General features: G+C 37.2%; 1 protein-coding gene across 1 annotated transcript in view; it reads left to right on the forward strand.

The window, feature by feature from the left end:
• The window catches only part of DYTN (dystrotelin), a 68148-nt gene extending 49768 nt beyond the window's left edge, over positions 1-18380 (forward strand). Inside the window, exons 10-12 of the mRNA XM_011949858.1 lie at positions 4163-4322; positions 6771-7263; positions 18277-18380. Coding sequence (XP_011805248.1) covers positions 4163-4322; positions 6771-7263; positions 18277-18380 — 757 coding nt within the window. The remainder of the gene's footprint in view (positions 1-4162; positions 4323-6770; positions 7264-18276) is intronic.
• The last annotated feature ends 533 nt before the right edge of the window (positions 18381-18913 follow it).

The raw sequence follows: 18913 nt of genomic DNA on the forward strand, positions 1-18913 counted from the left end.
TCTTGTGGGTATCTTGTGTTATGTATGTGTTTTACCTACTTCTAAAGAAATTAGTTCTTGTTACCCAACAGCATCTAACATTCTACTAGGGTTATTAGGCTGAATGGAAACTGTTTATCATCTTCTGATTGTGTCTTAAGGAACTAATCACTTCTTGAGCTCCTAGCTCCTGCTGTTATTCCTTTAGAAGATAGAATTCCTGGCTCCCCAGTAAGAAGCTTCCCCTGAGGGAAGAACTTTGTTTTCAGGCACAATACTTAATATCCAGTAGACGTCCAACAAACTAGCAATTCTATGTATATATGTATGATGAGATATGCTTCCTAATCTGAATGTACAGAATATATAAAACATTTTCTAAATTCTGTGATAACTGATGAAAAGGAGTTAAATAAACACTTTTAAAGTACCAAAATAATTTAAATATTAAAAGTAGTTTTAGTCTTTTTCATGGAATAAGAAAAAGAAATTAGAAAACATTTTTAAAGTAGTAAAGCAATAGAAAGGCTATAGTAAACTTGAAAATGTAGAAATAAAGGCAAATTTTAAAATTTAGTTTGTTTAACTTAGTTCTTAAAATGATTATTTAAAATGAATTATTTTAAACTAAATATTCCCTTCGATATAATCCATGTCTACTATCTATACCATTTGTATCCTACCAAAGTATTTATCACTACAAAGTGTACCAAAGTGTAAGGCTGATTATTGAATGAAATATGACATGAAGCTCTATCTTTGTTACTGTCTACACCATCATTTTTATCAATAATTTGGATGAAACTGTAGAGAGCCCAATTCTCAAATGCATGTGTGACATGATACCAAAACCCCTAGGTAATAAACTGAATTACAGTCTTGGATCACTGAGATTTAATAGACTGGAACAGTGAGGCAGTTAATAAAGACCAAATTTTAAGGGATTAAAGGAAAATCCCACAATTGCAGGCCCATGTGCACAAGTAGTGTGAAAAAGACCTGTGATATATATGATAGTTAACTGCAAGTTCAGTGATAGCCAATTATGCCACCGATTATTTTAAAAGCAACAGTCTCAGACACGTTAACAGAAAGAGTACTATTAAATTATTAGTTATCTGTTATTAATCTACACGGTGCTAGGTAAATTTATTAGTCCGATCTTACACTGCTATGAAGAAATACCTGAGACTGGGTAATTTATAAAGCAAAGAGGTTTAATGGACTCACAGTTCCGCATTGCTAGAGAGGCCTCAGGAAACTTACAATCACGGTGGAAGGCAAAGGGGAAGCAAGCACCTTCTTCACAGGGTGGCAGAACAGAGTGAGTGCAAGCCGGGGAAGTGCCAGATGCTTATAAAACCATCAGGTCTCGTGAGACTCACTCACTATCATAAGAACAGCATGGGGGAGACCGCCCTCATGATTTAATTACCTCCACCTGGTCCTGCCCTTGACACGTGGAGATTATGGGGATTACAATTCAAGATGAAATTTGGGTGGGGACACAGCCAAACCACATCAGTAGTGGCCAAAGTAAGTAACATTTCACTGCCTTGGGCATGATTAGCTTGCCTAGGGAGTATTTGTGTTCCATTTGAACAGTAATACATGGGAGATTCAAGCTGCTTAGCCCCCACCAGAAAGCAGAAATACATGTAAAAAGTATAGAAAGGCAGATTTCAAATTGTTTGAAAGGAATTATGTCTTAGATAACCTGAACTGTTTGTTATGAGTAGATAATTGCCTGGAAAGTCCTGGGCTCCCAGTTGCGGAAGATATTGGCACCATGTGAATTGTATTTACTAGAAACAACCCGTAAGCATCTCTTCTTTAAAAAGATGCAGAAGGAGAAAAGCACTGGATTTCTGGCAGACTCCCACCTTCTTCCACCTGGATTGTGGAAGGATAGGAATGCATGTCTTCTAGTTGTCCAGGCCTGGTGGATGGGCCAGAGAGGAGGAAGCGGACATGGGTGGTGGACATCAGGAAAAGAGAGAGCCTGACATCATTAGTGGTCATAATAAGCACAACACTTTGGGTCCAGAGAACACCGTCTAGACAGGCTGTCTGAGAATGTTTCTTTGTTGCTGGCTGTGTAAAACCCCTGGGCTGACTCCTTTCTGAGAAACCCACATAAAGATATACCTGAAACTCCAATTACGAGCAAGGATTTTAGAGTCAGACTCCTGTTTCACCTGAGTATGACTGTCTGGAAGTTAGAGGGCTATCTTTCAGAGATGCCTGCTTTGCATGGGAGCCCAAACTAACTTTCAAGACCTCCCCAAGCTCTATGCAATTAGGAATTTTGCAGGTTCTAACACTGAGACATGTTGGATTTCATACTAGACAGCCAATTTCCACAAATTCCACAAATATGCTAACAGCAGTGATCAAATAAAACTACTTTATTTAGACAATTTTAGTTGTAAACCTACTATATGACAGGAACTATTTTAGGCCTGGTGCAGAAGACATGGCAACACACACACACACACGCAAAGTTGCCAGAATAAAAAGACAATAAGCAATTAAGTAGGGAGTAGAGTAGGTAATATATAAGTAAAATAATAAGTAAAGCCTGTAGTATGTCACAGTGTATGGCTGCCTAGAAGTTTGAAGGCTGGACTCTTCAGGCTTTGTAGTAATTAGACATGGCAGAATGCCACAGAGACAAATAAAGAAGGGAAGAGTTTGGCCATGCTGGAGGAGAGGTTGGGGTTGTCGTTTGTGTATTCAAATAGGGCAGTCAGAGAATACCTCACTGAAAAGACGCCTTGTGAGCAAAGACTTGAAGAAGGTGGGGGAGGGAACTGAGCAATGACCTGGAGAAGAAAGAGCGTCCAGGCAGAGGGAGCGGAAGAGCAGACTCTAAGTGGGGAACAGGCCTGGGGTGTTCAAAAAGGAGCCAGGAGCTCCATATGGCCACAGGGCAGTGAATAAGCCGGAAAGCAAGAGATGAGTTCAGAGAGGGAAGGGGGCGTCTGTGCCATCTTTGTGGGGCTTGTCCACCTCTGTAAGGACTTCTGTTTACTCTAAGTGAAGAGGGAGCCCCTGGTGGATTCTGAGCAGAAGAGCAACATAGCCTGCCTTTTGTTTTAAAGAATTGCCCTGATTACCCTGACGACTGGGTTCATATTTTTTTAGAGACAGCGTCTTGCTCTGTCAGCCAGGCTGGAGAGCAGTGGTGCAGTTATAGCTCACTGTAACCTCTAACTCCTGGGCTCAAGTGATCCTCCTGCCTTAGCCTTCCAAGTAGCTGTGACTACAGGTGCCACCACACTCAGCTAATTTGTGTGTGTGTGTGTGTGTGTTTGTAGATGAGGTCTTGCTATGCTATGTTGCCCAGGCTGGTCTCAATTTCCTGGCCTCAAGGGATACCCCAACTTGGCCTCCTAAAGCACTAAGATAACATACACACACACACACACACACACACACACACACACACACACACACGAGTGAGTGCACCCAGCTTCTTAGTTCGTTCTTAAACCAATGAACAACTAGACAAAAAGAGAAGCCAAAGCAGACCTATAATCCATGAATTGCAGTATTCTTCCTCCCCTGTGTTCCTGGTGAAGTGTTAGTGTTTAGCCATGACAGATGTACTACCATTCTGAATGGAGTTTTTCTAGACAAAAGGATAATGTATAAAGTCAATATTCCTATTTAAGTAACCAGTAGAGGCAAGCTGTCAAAGGAATCTATAATATGCCTGGTGAGTTTTCTGAAATACTTCTAAAGCCAGTGGAATGCTTAGTGGAATCATATCCATAATACACACAAAGGCAGCTGCACACGGTGAACAAACAGTGTCAACAATATTGATCAATGTGAGATAACAGTTGAGGCACAGGGTTTCCCAATAGCCGGGCATGGTGGCAGGTGCCTGTAATCCCAGCTACTCAGGAGGCTGAGGCAGGAGAATCACTTGAACCCAAGAGGCAGAGGTTGCAGTGAACCAAGATCGCGCCACTGCATTCTCCAGCCTGGGTGACAGAGTGAGGCTCCACCTGAAAAAACAAGCAAACAAACAAACAAACAAAAAAACACACAGTTGAGACACCGGGTTTTCCAGCATCTTTTTCCACAAAAAGGACTGGAATACATCTTACCAGGGCTCTAATTAGTGTGGTGGCCTCTTGCCCTTCCAAACCACTCAAATCTATTCTCTTTTCAGGCTCCTTAAAAAACAGTTAAACCAATACAAAGACAAGTTGCAAGCTATATACACCTCCCAGGAAGAAAGAAGTTGCCGATTTGAAACAAAGACCTACAAACTCAAAACCAACCAGGATAGTCTATGGAGCAAGCTCCAGCAGATAAGACGGGACCTACAGGTATAAAATGTGAGAGACACTGGCCATCTGGACCGCCTGAAGTCTAACCTTGAGTCCTTCAGCCAAGGGAGGAGCTTCCCACCTTACTTTGATCAGCCTCTTCTCCCCGTATCCTGACCTCTCACTTCCCCATCCAGGCTATATCCTATCCCTCCATGAAGGTAGTGCCATTGAAAGACAACAGGATCTGTAATATTTATAAACTATAGACTTTGGGGCAAAGTGATTCTTTATAGCATCGGTTTTTTTAACCTTTTGATCTCAGGATCCCTGTACATTCTTAAAATTATTTGAGAATCCGGAGAGGATTTTGGTTCTGTGGTTATATCTGTTTGTATTGATATCGATTGTTATAACCACAGAAACAAAATGAAAATGAATTAATGAAAATTAAATTAATAATAAAATACATAATAAAATTACTGAAAATCAAAACTGAGTTGTTAAATAAATTAAATAATAAAATTAATGCAAATTAAAACTGAGAAGTTAAAATGTATTCACTAACAAAAACATAAAAATGATAAACCCATTAAATATACAGATAACATTTTTAAACAATATGTTTTTCTAAAAACCTTAGAAGAGTGGCACTGCTTTATATTTTTCACAAATCTCTTTAAATATCTGGCTTAATAAAAGACAGCTGAATTTTTGTAACCACTTCAGCAATCAATCTGCTGCAATGTGTTTCAGTTGAAGTATCTGAAGAAATCAGGCCTCACCCAGATTTGCAGTTGAAAAAGAGAGAACTATATTAATAGCCTTTCAGATACCGAGGCATACTTCTCTTTAATACTACACCAAGACATGATTTATGACAGCTTCTTAAAGGAGACTTTAATCTGAAACCATATTTATGTCACACTGTTTCATTAAAATCCAATGTTCTTACACGGTCTCTGAGTGGGTCTTCTAGCATGCGTGATTGTGTAACATTATACACTGATCATTTGGAAAATATTGGTTCACTGAGCTATGCTGAATGTCGTAATGCTCATCCATTTTATTATACAGGATCTAAACAATTCACGTTCATTAATGTCACTACCAATCTCACTAAAAAATTGCGCAAGAATTGGAAAGCTATAAAGCTCATAGTGGTAGGATGCAAGTTTTCCAAAATTCTAATTTTTGTTTGAAAGCCTGTTTATTATGTATGTAAATATACATTTTAGACAGGGTCTTGCTCTGTCATCCAGGCTGGAGTGCAGTGGCAGGATCATAGCTCACTGCAGCCTCGAACTCCTGGGGCTCAAGCAATCCTTCCGCCTCAACCTTGTGGCTAGCTAGGATCTCAGGCTCATGCCAGCACACCCAGCTAATTTTTATTTATTTATTTTTGTAGAGAGGGGGGTCTCACTATGTTGTCCAGACTGGTCTTGAACTCCTGGCCTCAAGCAATCCTCCCACCTCCACCTCCCAAAGTGCTGGAATTACAGACGTGAGCCACTGTGCCCAGCCTTAACTGTAATAACTGACAGCAAATACTGTTAATTGTTTTCCTTACGGAGACATTCTCGCTTTGTTCATTTTTGAGAAACTGTTTGACAAATACCCAAGTCTGAATAACCATAGTCTGTCAGCCTTTCTTTGACACAAGAGGCAATCCTTTCTTATTTCAGTACACAGCAGAAGTGTCTTATGCACACTTCCCACTTCGTCACACATAATGTTTAAAAGACATGTGTTAGTATTTTTAAAACTAAGAATTTTTCTATTCCATCAAAGGCGTTCTTAAGCAGAACTGGCTTTTTTTTTTTTTTTTTTCACTGCTAGTGTATGAGGGTGAAGAATACTTTGATTATTAGCACTGTTTGGTGACACTGCCTTGATTCATACTAAAGCACCAACAGCTTTACTTACTGATTTTGCATCATTAGTGCACATGTCAATACAATAAACAAATAACATCTAAGTATCCTTATGAACATAATTTTGACATCACAAACCCTAGAAGGGTCTTGGGGATCTCCTAGGGTCTGTGGGCCACACATTGAGAACTGTGCTTCAAGTGGAGCACGTCCCTGAATTTTCTCCCTGTGGCCTACTCTGAAGCCCCTCACAACACACCTACCAGAAAGACTATTATAAAATGCTTTATTGTAATAATTTTTATCTGCCAATTTAACATATGCTTATGTTTTCAGAAATTCCTTATGGTATTTTTTAGAACCTGGGCTTTTTAGAACCCAGGATTTTCCTAAATTTCTTGTAATTATTCCCTCTGTTATTTTAGAACCTGAGCTGTTCCAACTCTTGTAGAGAGTTTTAGGTTGACATAGAATTAGCAGAATAAATTAAAATTAATAGTAATGATAATATATTTACAAAAGAGAAAGAAAAGTCTTGCATTAGAATGTTCTGTTGGAATGTTGAAATGTAATGCATTTATGAAAAAGTAAGATAAACGTTAATTTCTTCATAAATAAAGTTTTGTTTCCCCAGGTAAAGTTGCAGCCACCCCGTCCTTCATCTTCTTCCTTTCAAAGTGTGGGGACCAAGTTTGGCCATTCTTCAACTGTAAAGATTCCAAAGGGAGGGGATTATTTGCAGTTCAAGAATGCCACTGAAGATGCTTCAAGATGGGAACCTCTTCCTAACCCTGATGAGGTTGACAGAAGTCACAGAAGTCACACAAATGCAGAGCATGCTCTGCGAAATCCAGAATCACCAGAGACCATTTTGCACAGCACCAGGGCACAAAGCCAAATGCAAAAGATGCCGAGGAAAGTCATTAGCACCCTACCCAGTTGTCAGGAGGGACTGAAGCAGAACACCTCCAAAATGATTCCTGCTGAAAGGAGCAGTCCTGCTCTGGCAGCCATGGAAAAGAAAGAGGCAGGTAACATCAAGGAGAGAAAGGATGAGCTGGAGGAAGAGGAACTGCAAGAACTATTGTCAAAACTTATGGATGCCTTCAATTTAGAAATGCCATCAGGTAAGGCTTACACAATCCATAGACATCGTGATGGCCAAGGATTCAAGCTGCCTTTTAAAAAACTTGATTTTATAACAGCCCAACAGCTCCAGTTCATCTAGTATGTAGGAGTGCTCTGAATCTATTGGTTATCAGTAGCATCTCTGAACTTGATTTTTAGGATTACCTAATTCATGGTGCTGTTGTGAGTATTAAAAGTGATAAACCATATAAGACTTTAGTATAGAACCTGGCATATAGTGAGCATTCAGTAAATGCTTATTATTTTATTATAAAATATTGTTATTATTATCAGTATCCCTAAATCATATATACCTGGGCAGCCTATGTCACCATTTAAAAATAGGGATAATATTGTAACTCTCTTTCTAGAAGAGAATTGATTACGATTTCTATATTATAAGTAGTATCATCATTATTATCTTCTTCATAAGCTATGATTCATTGCTAAATTTTGAAGGCTTTAAAAAAGATCCTTCTTTACTATAATTATTGCTTCTGTTTTGGAATGCTGTTGTCTTATTTCTCATTAGGGTATTTTGTTATCTTTACATATATAGAGAGAGATCCTTCTCAGTTTACAACAGGGTTACATCTTGATAAACCCAACGTAAATTGAAAATATTGTTAGGTAGAAAATGCATACAGTATACCTAACCTACCAAACATTCTAGCTTAATCTAGCCTACCTTAAATGTGCTCAGAACATGTACATTCGCCTACACTTGGACAAAATCATCAAACACAAAGCCTACTTTATAATAAAGTGTTGAATATATCATTTAAGTCATTAAGTATAATACACTGTGGAGTACACTACCGGTCATTTACTCTTGTGATTACGTGGCTGACTGGGAGCTGTGGCTCACTGCTGCTGCCCAACTTCACAAGATACCATGTATTGCCAGCCTGGGAAATGATCAAAATTCAAACTTCGAAGTATTATTTCCTACTAAACACATATCACTTTTGCACCATCTTAAAATTAAAAAAATGGTAAGTCAATCCATCATAAGTCAGGAAGTATTTGTACACACACACACACACACTGTTGATTCTTGAACAATGCAGGGATTAGGGGTGCTGTCCCCCTGCACAGTTGAAAATTTGCATGTAACTTTTACTCCCCAAAACTTTATTAATAGCCTACTGTTGACTGGAAGCCTTACCAATGAACATAAATGGTTAACACACATATTATATGTCATATGTATTATATATGGTTATAATAAAGCTAGAAAAAAGAAAATGTTTTCAAAATCATAGAAAGATAAATATATTTAAATGGAAGTGGATCTTTATAAAGGTCTTCATCCTCATTATTTTCATGTTGAGTAGGCTGAGGAGGAGAAAAGGGAGGAGGAGGAGTTGGTCTTGCTGTCCCAGGAGTGGCAGAGGCAGAAGAAAATTCACATATAAGTGGATTTGAACCCATACAGTTCAAACCTGTATTGTTCAAGCGTCAACTATATATAAATTTCTTTCTAAGAAAGCCTAAGGTGTCTTATGTTGGAGTGATCATCTACAGACTTGTGATAAAATGAGGATAAAATACTTATGTGTTTATGCATCAGAGGAGGCCTTCTGAAAATATTTCTGAGTTGGTGTATTAGTTTGCTGGGGCTGCTATAACACAGTAACGCAGATTCCGTGGCTTAAATGAAGAACCAAAATATATTTTCTCACAGTCCTGGAGGCCAGAAGTCCAAGATCAGGGTGTCAGCAGTGTTGGTTTCTTCTGAGACTTCTCTCCTGAGCTTGCAGATGGCTGTCTTCCCCCATGCCTTTATATGGCCTTCCTTCTATGTATGTCTATGTCTATGTCCAAATTTTTTCTTTTTATAAGAACGCCAGTTATATTGGATTAGGGCCCATCCTAGCAACCTCATTTTAACTTAATTATCTCTTTAAAGACCCTATCTCCAAATATAGTCACATTCTGAGGCACTGGGGGTTAGTCAGGGCTTCAATATATAAATTTGGGGTAGGAGCAGGGCACATTTCAGCCCATGGCTGTTGGAGGGCTATAAACTGAGTACATAATAATGTCAGCTTTACATAGAACTTGGTAGAACCAAGTCAATAAACTAATTATTTGGTGATTCTAAAATGCTCTACAGTAAATTGAATTGGAGTTATAATCTTTGTATTAACAAAAACAAGTTCAGAAAGATGCCAGAAGTATGTTCAAAAGGCAAGGGATGGGAACTCCTTGTGCCTGATTCTTAAGCTGATGCAAAATTCCACCCACTGCATTTCCATCTAAACATTTTTGGGGTCATGACGAGTATTCAAAGCAAAGTCAATATCCACTTGACCGTTTTAGAAAAATTTCAACAAAAGTTTGCACTTTATAGAAAAGTTTTTTAGTCTTTAGCATATTAATGTTTTTATTTTTTATTTTTGTTTCTCTAAATGAGCTGGAGAAAGCTGATAATTTCTACGATGTTGTGTGGGTCAGCAGTCACAGATGTAGTGGCTGTTTTGCACATTTTATTTTATTTTATTTTATTTTATTTTTATTATACTTTAAGTTCTAGGGTACATGTGCACAATGTGCAGGTTTGTTACATATGTATACATGTGCCATGTTGGTGTGTATTGCACATTTTAGATTGTTCATAGGCTAGGTCTGCTACACATATTTGGAAGGCACTTTCCCAATACTTGTGCAGTTTAATACTTAAAGCTAAAAGATTAACTCATATTCCAAGTGACCTTTTCAAGAGAGAGAGAGATATATACACGTCATTATATCATTAAAAGGAAAATTATAAAAAGGTGAAGTATACTTCTAAATTCAGTTGATGCAATAATGTATAAATATGCAATTAACATTATCAAATCTTGTAGAAAATATTTTTAGAAGTCTCAAAATATTTCCTTAATGCTTTCACTCACAATCTCAATAGAACCATTGAGATGTTTCTGCAGGAAGTATGCTTTATTATACAAATGTGCTTATGATATGAGTAGAATGGTACATATCTCTTTTTATTATAATATTCTATACTTTGCAAGTACAGAAAAAAATAAGATTTCTTGAATAGTAATACAACAAATACTAATTGTTGAGATTTAAAATTTCACTTTCACTTCTTTTATATCAGTCTTATTACCTTGAGGCATTTAAACATGAGAAACTATATTAATCTTCATGGCTACTGTTTTGCATTATATATCACCCCTCACCCAATTATTTCTAATTATGTTTATATCATTATTAATTTTGATATTGAATATGATCCTATTTTCAAACTTCACTTAGTCATTGGCAATGTGGATTATTAAAATACGCTTTATAATTTAAACATAATCTATGCATACTTACCAGAAGTATACAAAACTTAATCAGAGCCAGAACTATGATAACCACATGGATGAAGATGTGGAAAGTGAAACAAGCAAAATCAAAGTATTTTCAATTGCCTCTGTCTCTATCATGGATGCATCAGATAATGACAAGAAGTTTCTAATCACTCTACTGATCCAGGGTTTTTTTTTTTTTTTTTTTTGAGAATTGTTGGGCCAGGCGTGGTGGCTCACACCTGTAATCCCAACACTTTGGGAGGCCGAGGCAGGTGGATCACGAGGTCAGGAGATCGAGACCATCCTGGCTAACAAGGTGAAACCCCTCTCTATTAAAAAAATACAAAAATATTAGTCAAGCCTGGCGGCTGGAGCCTGCTCAGGAAGCTGAAGCAGGAGAATGGCGTGAACCCAGGAGGCGGAGCTTGTAGTGAGCCGAGATCATGCCACTGCACTCCAGCCTGGGCGACAGAGACTCTGTCAAAAAACAAGAAAAACAAAAAAAACAGAGAGACTATGAGAGCTTCATGAAAAAGAGAAAGTTGCGTAGAAGTTCCACAAACCTCTTTAAATTCCAAACTTGGATTGAAAATTAGTAGTGAATAATATGCCTAAAAATTGCAGTAAAAAATAAATTTGGAAAATTGTCTGCTGTTCCTTGCCTCTGTTGTGGCAAAAAAAAAAAAAAAAAGACAGTCCTCTTGTTTTACTGTATTATTAAACTTTTTTTTCCATTTGATAGTAAAATTTCTTGCATACATCTACTAAGTTATTTTTCTAGCTTCTTTTACCATCCTTTTTTACTATTCATTTGCCACTGTAGATTTCAGTGATGAGAAGTCAAGACAGAGGTGTAGAGTGATGATATTAGGAGGGCATGGTTTGAGAACAAAGATGGTATCTTGGACTAGCATGAAAACACTTACCATATTTTTTCCAAAAGGCTCAATGCAAAGCAAACAGTAAAATAAAACCCATATCCCAGCTTCTCACTTTGGGGTGGAAACAATTGGACCCTTCATCCAACTTTCTAACTCTTCTGGGGCATGTCCAAGGGACTGGGCTTCTGTCTAACCTGTCTCAAATTACTGACAAGACCCATCATATTCTAGATGCCTGAGAGATGCTTAAAAACAAAAGGCAGCTGGGACTATATGAAGGTTTGAAGAGCCCCCGAGAATCTCTGACCAGGCTGATTGCTGAGGGTCTTCTTCTGTATGAGGCCAGTCTTGAAGACTAAGAGAGATAGTTATTTTTTCTATTGCACAGATACCAACATAAAGAGTAAAGAAGAAGAAGTAACAGAGAAACATAGTCCAACAAAGAAGTAAGACAGAGCTCCAAAATGGACCCTTATGAAATAGTAATATTTGAATTACCTGACAGAAAATTCAAAACAACCATCATAAAAATGCTCAATGAGCTCAGGAGAATAATGCATAAATGAAATTGTAATTTCAACAAAGAGAGAAATTTTTAAAAGAACCAAACAATAGTCTTGGAGCTGAAGAATATAATAACTGAACTAAAAATTTCAATAGACGTGTTCAACAGCAGACTAGATCAAGCAGAAAAATCAGCAAACCCAAAGACAGACCATTTGAAATTATCCGATGAGAGGGGAAAAAAGAAGAAAGAGTGATGAAAGTTTAAGGGACATATAGGATGCTATTAAGCTGACCAATATTTGTAATATGGGAGTTGTAGAAGCAGAGGAGAAAGAAAGGGTCAGAAAGCTTCTTCAAATAAACAAGGGCAAAAACTTCTCAAATTTGGGAAAGAAAATGGATATCCAGATCCAAGAATCCTAACAGACCCTGAATTAGATGAACTGAAAGACTTCAACACTGAGACACATTATAATCAAATTGTCAAAAATCAAACACAAAAGAGAATTTTGAAAGTGGCAAGAGAAAAGTGACTTACCATGTAGAAAGAAACCCTTATAAGATTATAACAGTTTTTACATCAGAAACCTCACAGAAATGGGATAATATATGCAAAGTGCTGAAAGAAGAAATAGACTATCAATCAAAAATACTATATCTAAAAACTAATTAGCAAAGGTAAATATATACAGGCAAATACAGAATACTATAATATGAAAACAGTGGTATTTAAATAATTTTAATATAAAAGTTAAAAGACTCAAGTATTAAAAATAACATTAAAATATGTTAATTAATATACAATACAAAAATATGTAAATTGTGATGTCAATAACAAAATGGGGGCTGGATGTGGTGGCTCATATCTGTAATCCCAGCACTTTAAGAGGCTGAGTCAGGGAATTGCTTGAAGCTAGTAGTTCAAGACCAGCCTGAGAAACGTAGTGAGACCACATCTTTATAAAAAAATTGTTGTAAAGATGTGTGGTGTGGAGATGCATGCCTATAGTCATATCTACTCAGGAGGCTGAGGAGGGAGGATCACTTGAGCCTTGGTGTTTGAGGTTACAATGAGCTAATCACACCACCGCACTCCATTCTGGGCAAGACAACAAGATCCCATCTCTAAAATGAAAACAACAGCAAAACGGTGAATAAAACAAAAACAAACCAACCAAAAAGAAAAGTGTATGGGGATGGCTGGGTGAGATGGTTCATGCCTATAATCCCAGCACTTTGGGAGGCCTAGGTGGGCGGATCACCTGAGATTGGGAGTTCAAGACCAGCCTGACCAACATGTAGAAACCCTGTCTCTACTAAAAATGCAAAATTAGCCAGGCATTGTGGTATGCGCCTATAATCCCAGCTACTCAGGAGGCTGATGCAGGAGAATCACTTGAACCCAGGAGGCGGAGGTTGCAGTGAGCCAAGATCATGCCATTGCACTCCAACCTGGGCAACCAGAGTGAAACTCCATCTCAAAAAAAAAAAAAAAAGACTATTTAGAAAAGTGTATGGGGACTAAAAGTGAAAACTTTTTTAATGTAATTGAAGTGAAGTTATTATCAGCCAAAATAGGCTGTTATTACTGTAAGATGTTTTATATAAGCCTCATAGTAAGTGCAAATATAATAGCTGTCAAAGACGCACAAAAGAAAAAAATGAATTAAATAATATAAAAAAATGAAGACAGCAAAGTAGGAGAAGAGGGGCAATACAACTAAAAGACAAAAAGCAACTCTCAAAATGGCAAAATTGTTCTCCCCTATCAATAATTATTAAATATAAATGGATTGAAGCCTCCAATCAAAAGATATACATACAGTTGCTGAATGGATTGAAGAAAACAACCCAACTGTATGCTGTCTACAGAAGACTCACTTCAGATTTAAGGACACAAAGGCCGAAAATGAAGGTATGGGAAAAGATATTTTATGTAAATAGTATTCAAGAAATGGCAGGGATGGCTATAGTTGTATGAGACAAAATAGACTTTAGGTCAAAAACTCACACAAGTGACAAAGAAGTCATTATAAAATGATAAAAGGGTCAATTTACCCAGAAGATACAATAATTATAATAATATATACACCAAACATCAGAGCACCTAAATATGTAAGCAATCATTGACATAACAGAAGGGAGAAATAGACAGTGATATAATAATCATAGGGGACTTCAATAATCCATTTTCAATAATGAAGAGAACCTCCAGACAGAAAATCAATAAGGAAATAGTAGACTTGAACAACACAGTAAACCAAATAGATAGACCTGAGAGACATACAAAGACTATTTCACCCAATAGTGCAGAATATACATTCTTCTCCAGCAAACGTGGAACATTTTCTGGGATAGATCATAAGTTAATGCATAAAGCAAGTCTTATCAAATTTGAGAAGATTGAAATCATACCAAATATCTTTTCCAACCACAGTGAAATAAAACTAGAAATTAATAGCAGAAGGAAAAATTTTAAAATGTATACAGATGTTGAAACTACACAACACATTCTTGAACAATCAATGGGTCAAAGAATAAATCAATGGCCAGGTGAAGAGGCTCATGCCTATAATCCTAGTGCTTTTGGAGGCTGAAGTGGGGGGACCAATTAAGGCCAGGAGTTTGAGATCAGCCTGAGCAACTTGTCAAGACCCTATCTCTACAAAAAAAAAAAAAAAACCAAACGTTTGTTTAATTAGCTGGATGTGTTGGTACATGCCTGCAGTCCCAGCTAACTCAAGAGGCTGAAGCAGGAGGATGGCTTGAGCCTGGAAGATCAAGGCCGCAGTGAGCTGGTGATTGCACCACTGCACTGCAGCTTGGGTGACAGAGCAAGACCCTATCTCAAAGAAAAAGAAAATTTAGTTGGGCATGGTGAAACATGCCTATAATTCTAGCTACTCAAGAGACTGAGACAAGAGAATCACTTGAGCCCAGGAGTTCAAAGTTACAGTGAGCTAAGATCACACCATTGCACTCCAGCCTAGGCAACAGAGCGAGACTCTGTCTCAAAAAAAAAAAAAAAAAGAAATCACACAATCATCACAATAGATACAGGAAAAAAGCATTTTACAGAATTCAATATACTCTCATGAGAAACTCTCAACAAACTAGGAATAGAAGGAAACTACCTCAACATAATAAAGTCTAAATATGAAAAGCCCACAGCTAACATCATATTCCTTTTTCTTAAAGATGAAAAGCTGAAGTTTTTTTCTTTAAGATCAGGAACAAAGCAAGGATGCCTATTTTCACTACATGTATTCAACATAGTACTGCAAGTCCTAGCCAGAGTAATTAGACAAGAAAAAGAAAGAAAAGGCATCCCAATCAGAAAGGAACAAGTAAAACAGTCTTTATTTGCATATGCCATGATCTTATATGTACAAAAGCATGGTTAAGGATGGGGAGCAGGAGGTTTATTCCTGTTCCTTTCTTCCCCATCTAGAACCATCACTCAAAAGTATTAAGTAATCAGAAATTAAAACTTCAAATTTAGCAAATTCTAAGGAAATGACCAAGCTCAGGAGAATGCTTTACTTGTATCTCATTTGTTTAGAAGGTAATCTCAAATGTTGCCTGGGAATCCTAGAAGTGTTTACTGGAATAGTAATGGATACACAGTTGACCCTTGAACAATGTAAAAGTTAGGGGCACTGGTCCTCCATGCTGCCAAAATCAGCACGTAACTCTTGACTCCTCTAAAATGTACCTACTAATAGCCTGCTGTTGAACAGAAGAAGCCTTACCAGTAAAATAAACAGTTGATTGACAAGTATTTTGTATGTTATTTGTATCGGATATTGCATTCTTACAATAAAGTAAGCTAGAAAAAAGAAAATGTTATTAACGAAATCATAAGGAAGAGAAAATATATTTACTATTCATTATCTTCACGTTGAGTAGGCTGAAAAGGAGTTAGAGGAGAGGTTGCTCTTGCTTTCTCAGGTGTGGCAGAAGTGGAAGAAAATCCACAAATTAGTGGACTCACACAGTTCAAATTCATGTTGTTCGAGGATTAACTATATTCATTGCTTCATAGATAGATAGATAGATAGATAGATATACAGATATACACAGAAGTAATTAATGGGAAAAGATAGATTTCCAGCATTTAAGCTCCATGAAGGCAGAAAAAAAGTCTAGTTGGTTCACCATTCAATCACTAACTCATTCATTCAACAACTATTAATTGAGCATTTGTTATGTGCTGAGCACTGTGCTTGGCACTGGGCATTTATTTTGAAGTGGGGTATGTTTCTATTTTTAAAATGTTCTGGCATTGTGTGGAGAGTGACTTAGAGAAAGGTAAGGGGTGAGCGAAGAGACCAGGTAAAAGCCTACTGTAGTCTAGCCAAAAGATGAAGGTGTTGCCCTGAATGAGTGATGATACACTTACTGCAATGGGGAAAGTTGGGAAAACTGTTATGCGGTTGGCAAATCAAGAGTTCTGTTTTGAACATATTGTGAATTGCCTGAGAGACATCCAAATGCAGACATCACAGAGGCAATCAACATGTACAATCTGGAGCTCAAGGGAAAGGTCTTAGTACAGAGTAGCTATTCAATACATATTGGCTTGCTTAATTAATTATCGTAAATAAGATATGGGCTCAGTATTTCAGTTGCCCAGAAGAGTGAACATAGACTGAAAACCTAATACTTTTTCATTTCTACATCTATCATTCTTGTAGTCTACTCTCACATCCCTGATTTATTCAAAGACTAGATAGACTTCTAATTACATTTAAGTGAATTATTTCATCATTGTGATTTTCTCTGGACAGCCAATTTCACAAGTATTCCATCTAACATCTCATTAGATCTCTACCTATGTGCTATATTAATTCAGTCCTTACATTTATTTAATTCCAAGTATATGCCAAGCAACATGCTAGGTGTTAGGTGAATATCTTTGGGTATTTTTAGTATTTCGAGGGACTAGAGCTGAAAAAGAAAACAATGAATAACAATAAGAAAAATTACAGTATGTGAGGTTAATTATGGCTTTCCTACTTATTTATTGCTGTATTTTAAGTTTTTATCACTGTGGCCCGAGAAACAATGTCTTAAAATAAGTTTGCCTCTGGACAAGGTTTGTTAGTTAGACAATAAAATATTATTTAGTAAAGGTCCTCTAGAGTGATATTGGAGAATAAGTGGGATAAAAAATGCATGAACCTTCTAGCCTTATGTTCAACAAAAAACAGCACAGATGGACCCACAATATAATTATGTAGCTAAAAAGTAAACAACTAATGAAATAAATCTCCCCATGTTTTCATTTCCTGTGAGCTTACTTTTATTAATTACACAAATAATGTAATATTGCATGTTTATTGTAAATTAAAATGCAAAGTGCACAGATTTTTAAAAAAATGAATTCCTCATCACGGTCTTCCCTCTCTCCCACCTGTTTTTCAGAGATAACCACTATTAACAGTTTAGTGAGTTTCCTTCAAACTGTTTTCTATGCACATATGTATGTCTCTACTTTTTCAACATAAGTGAGATGGTATTATGATTTTGCTTTCTTCTTAGACATTGAGCAAGTCATTTTTTAAAACGCTGCATAATATACCAGGGTAGAAATGCACGGTAATTTATTTGTTGGTATATAATTAAGTTGCTTCCAATTTTTATCACAAAAATACTTGGGTGTGTATCCTTATAACATGTATCTTTATGCGCAAATGTAAATATGTTTGTAAGATCAATTCCTAAAAACAGAACTCTTTAAGTTAAAGATTATGCATACCAAAATTTTAGTTGATATCTGCCAAATCATAGATCTTTCTACACCACAATCTCTATTACGACAGATCACAGGGTCCACTCAAACCATTAATCAACCAGGTAACTATAGAGTACTGCTTCTCAAAATGTGGTGTCCGGACTAGCCGCATCAATATTACCTGGGAACTTAATAAATATAAATGCTCAGCCTCCGTTCCACCTGAACAGAATCTGAACTCTGTAGGTGAGATCCAGCAATCTGTTTTAACACTCTCCAGGTGATTTTTATATACACCAGAGTTTTGGAGCCACTGCTCAATAGTGGGCTTTCTGGCAACTCCAATTTGTGCAAGGAGCTGTGGGAAAGTGCTTCTTAAGAACTTATTCCTGGCTGAATTCGTAGTAATGATCATGGTAAATAATAGCCATCTTATTTGCTAGCTAACTTAAGGGCATTGTCCTCAAGAACTGAGGAAAAATGGATTCTGTTTCTTCTCCATGTGAGAGCTTTATCAAGATCTTCATGAGAACCTACAGGTATGTTCTTCTAAAAGACTCTTCTGTTTGTTGATTTCAGGCCCAGAGTCTTCAGTAAACATGGACCTGTACAGTGGAGCTCAGCAAGTGTGCAGGGCCTTCTCTGCCCTTGTTGATCAAATCACCTTGCCCAATTTGAAGTGAAATGGAGTCCAGGCTCAAAGGCTTCTTGGTGTGATGACAAAATGCAGTTGCACAACTGTATTAAAAGAATTAAGACTTCTACCTTTCTTTTAATAGTTTGGTGTGAACTATGAAGAAAGCAAGTTTTGTTTTTTGATCTCCCTCCCTACTCATGTGTCTTAGTTCTGCAGTTCAGAGTAAAGGCTGGGGGTTAGGGAGGCGAGTAGAGGATGAAGAAGGAAGGAGCAAATGGCAGAGTCAGATCTCTGCATGAAGGGCCATTCTTACTGTGAATACCTCCGGAGTAACATTCAAGTGTGTGACCTACATGGATGCATGCAACAGTCTTCTTCAAGTATCATGTAAATTACTGAATCTATGGCCTAATTTTCTATCTTGATGTTTCTGCTGGAGAATAGGCTTAGCAAATAAATACATACACACACACACACGCACACACACGCGCACACACACACACACACACACAGCTGAGTGCATGTAAAACTGGTAACATCTAGACCTAAAACCATAAAAACCCTAGAAGAAAACCTAGG

Source organism: Colobus angolensis, unplaced genomic scaffold (assembly GCF_000951035.1).
Source record: "Colobus angolensis palliatus isolate OR3802 unplaced genomic scaffold, Cang.pa_1.0 Scaffold30, whole genome shotgun sequence".
Lineage (NCBI taxonomy): Eukaryota > Metazoa > Chordata > Mammalia > Primates > Cercopithecidae > Colobus > Colobus angolensis.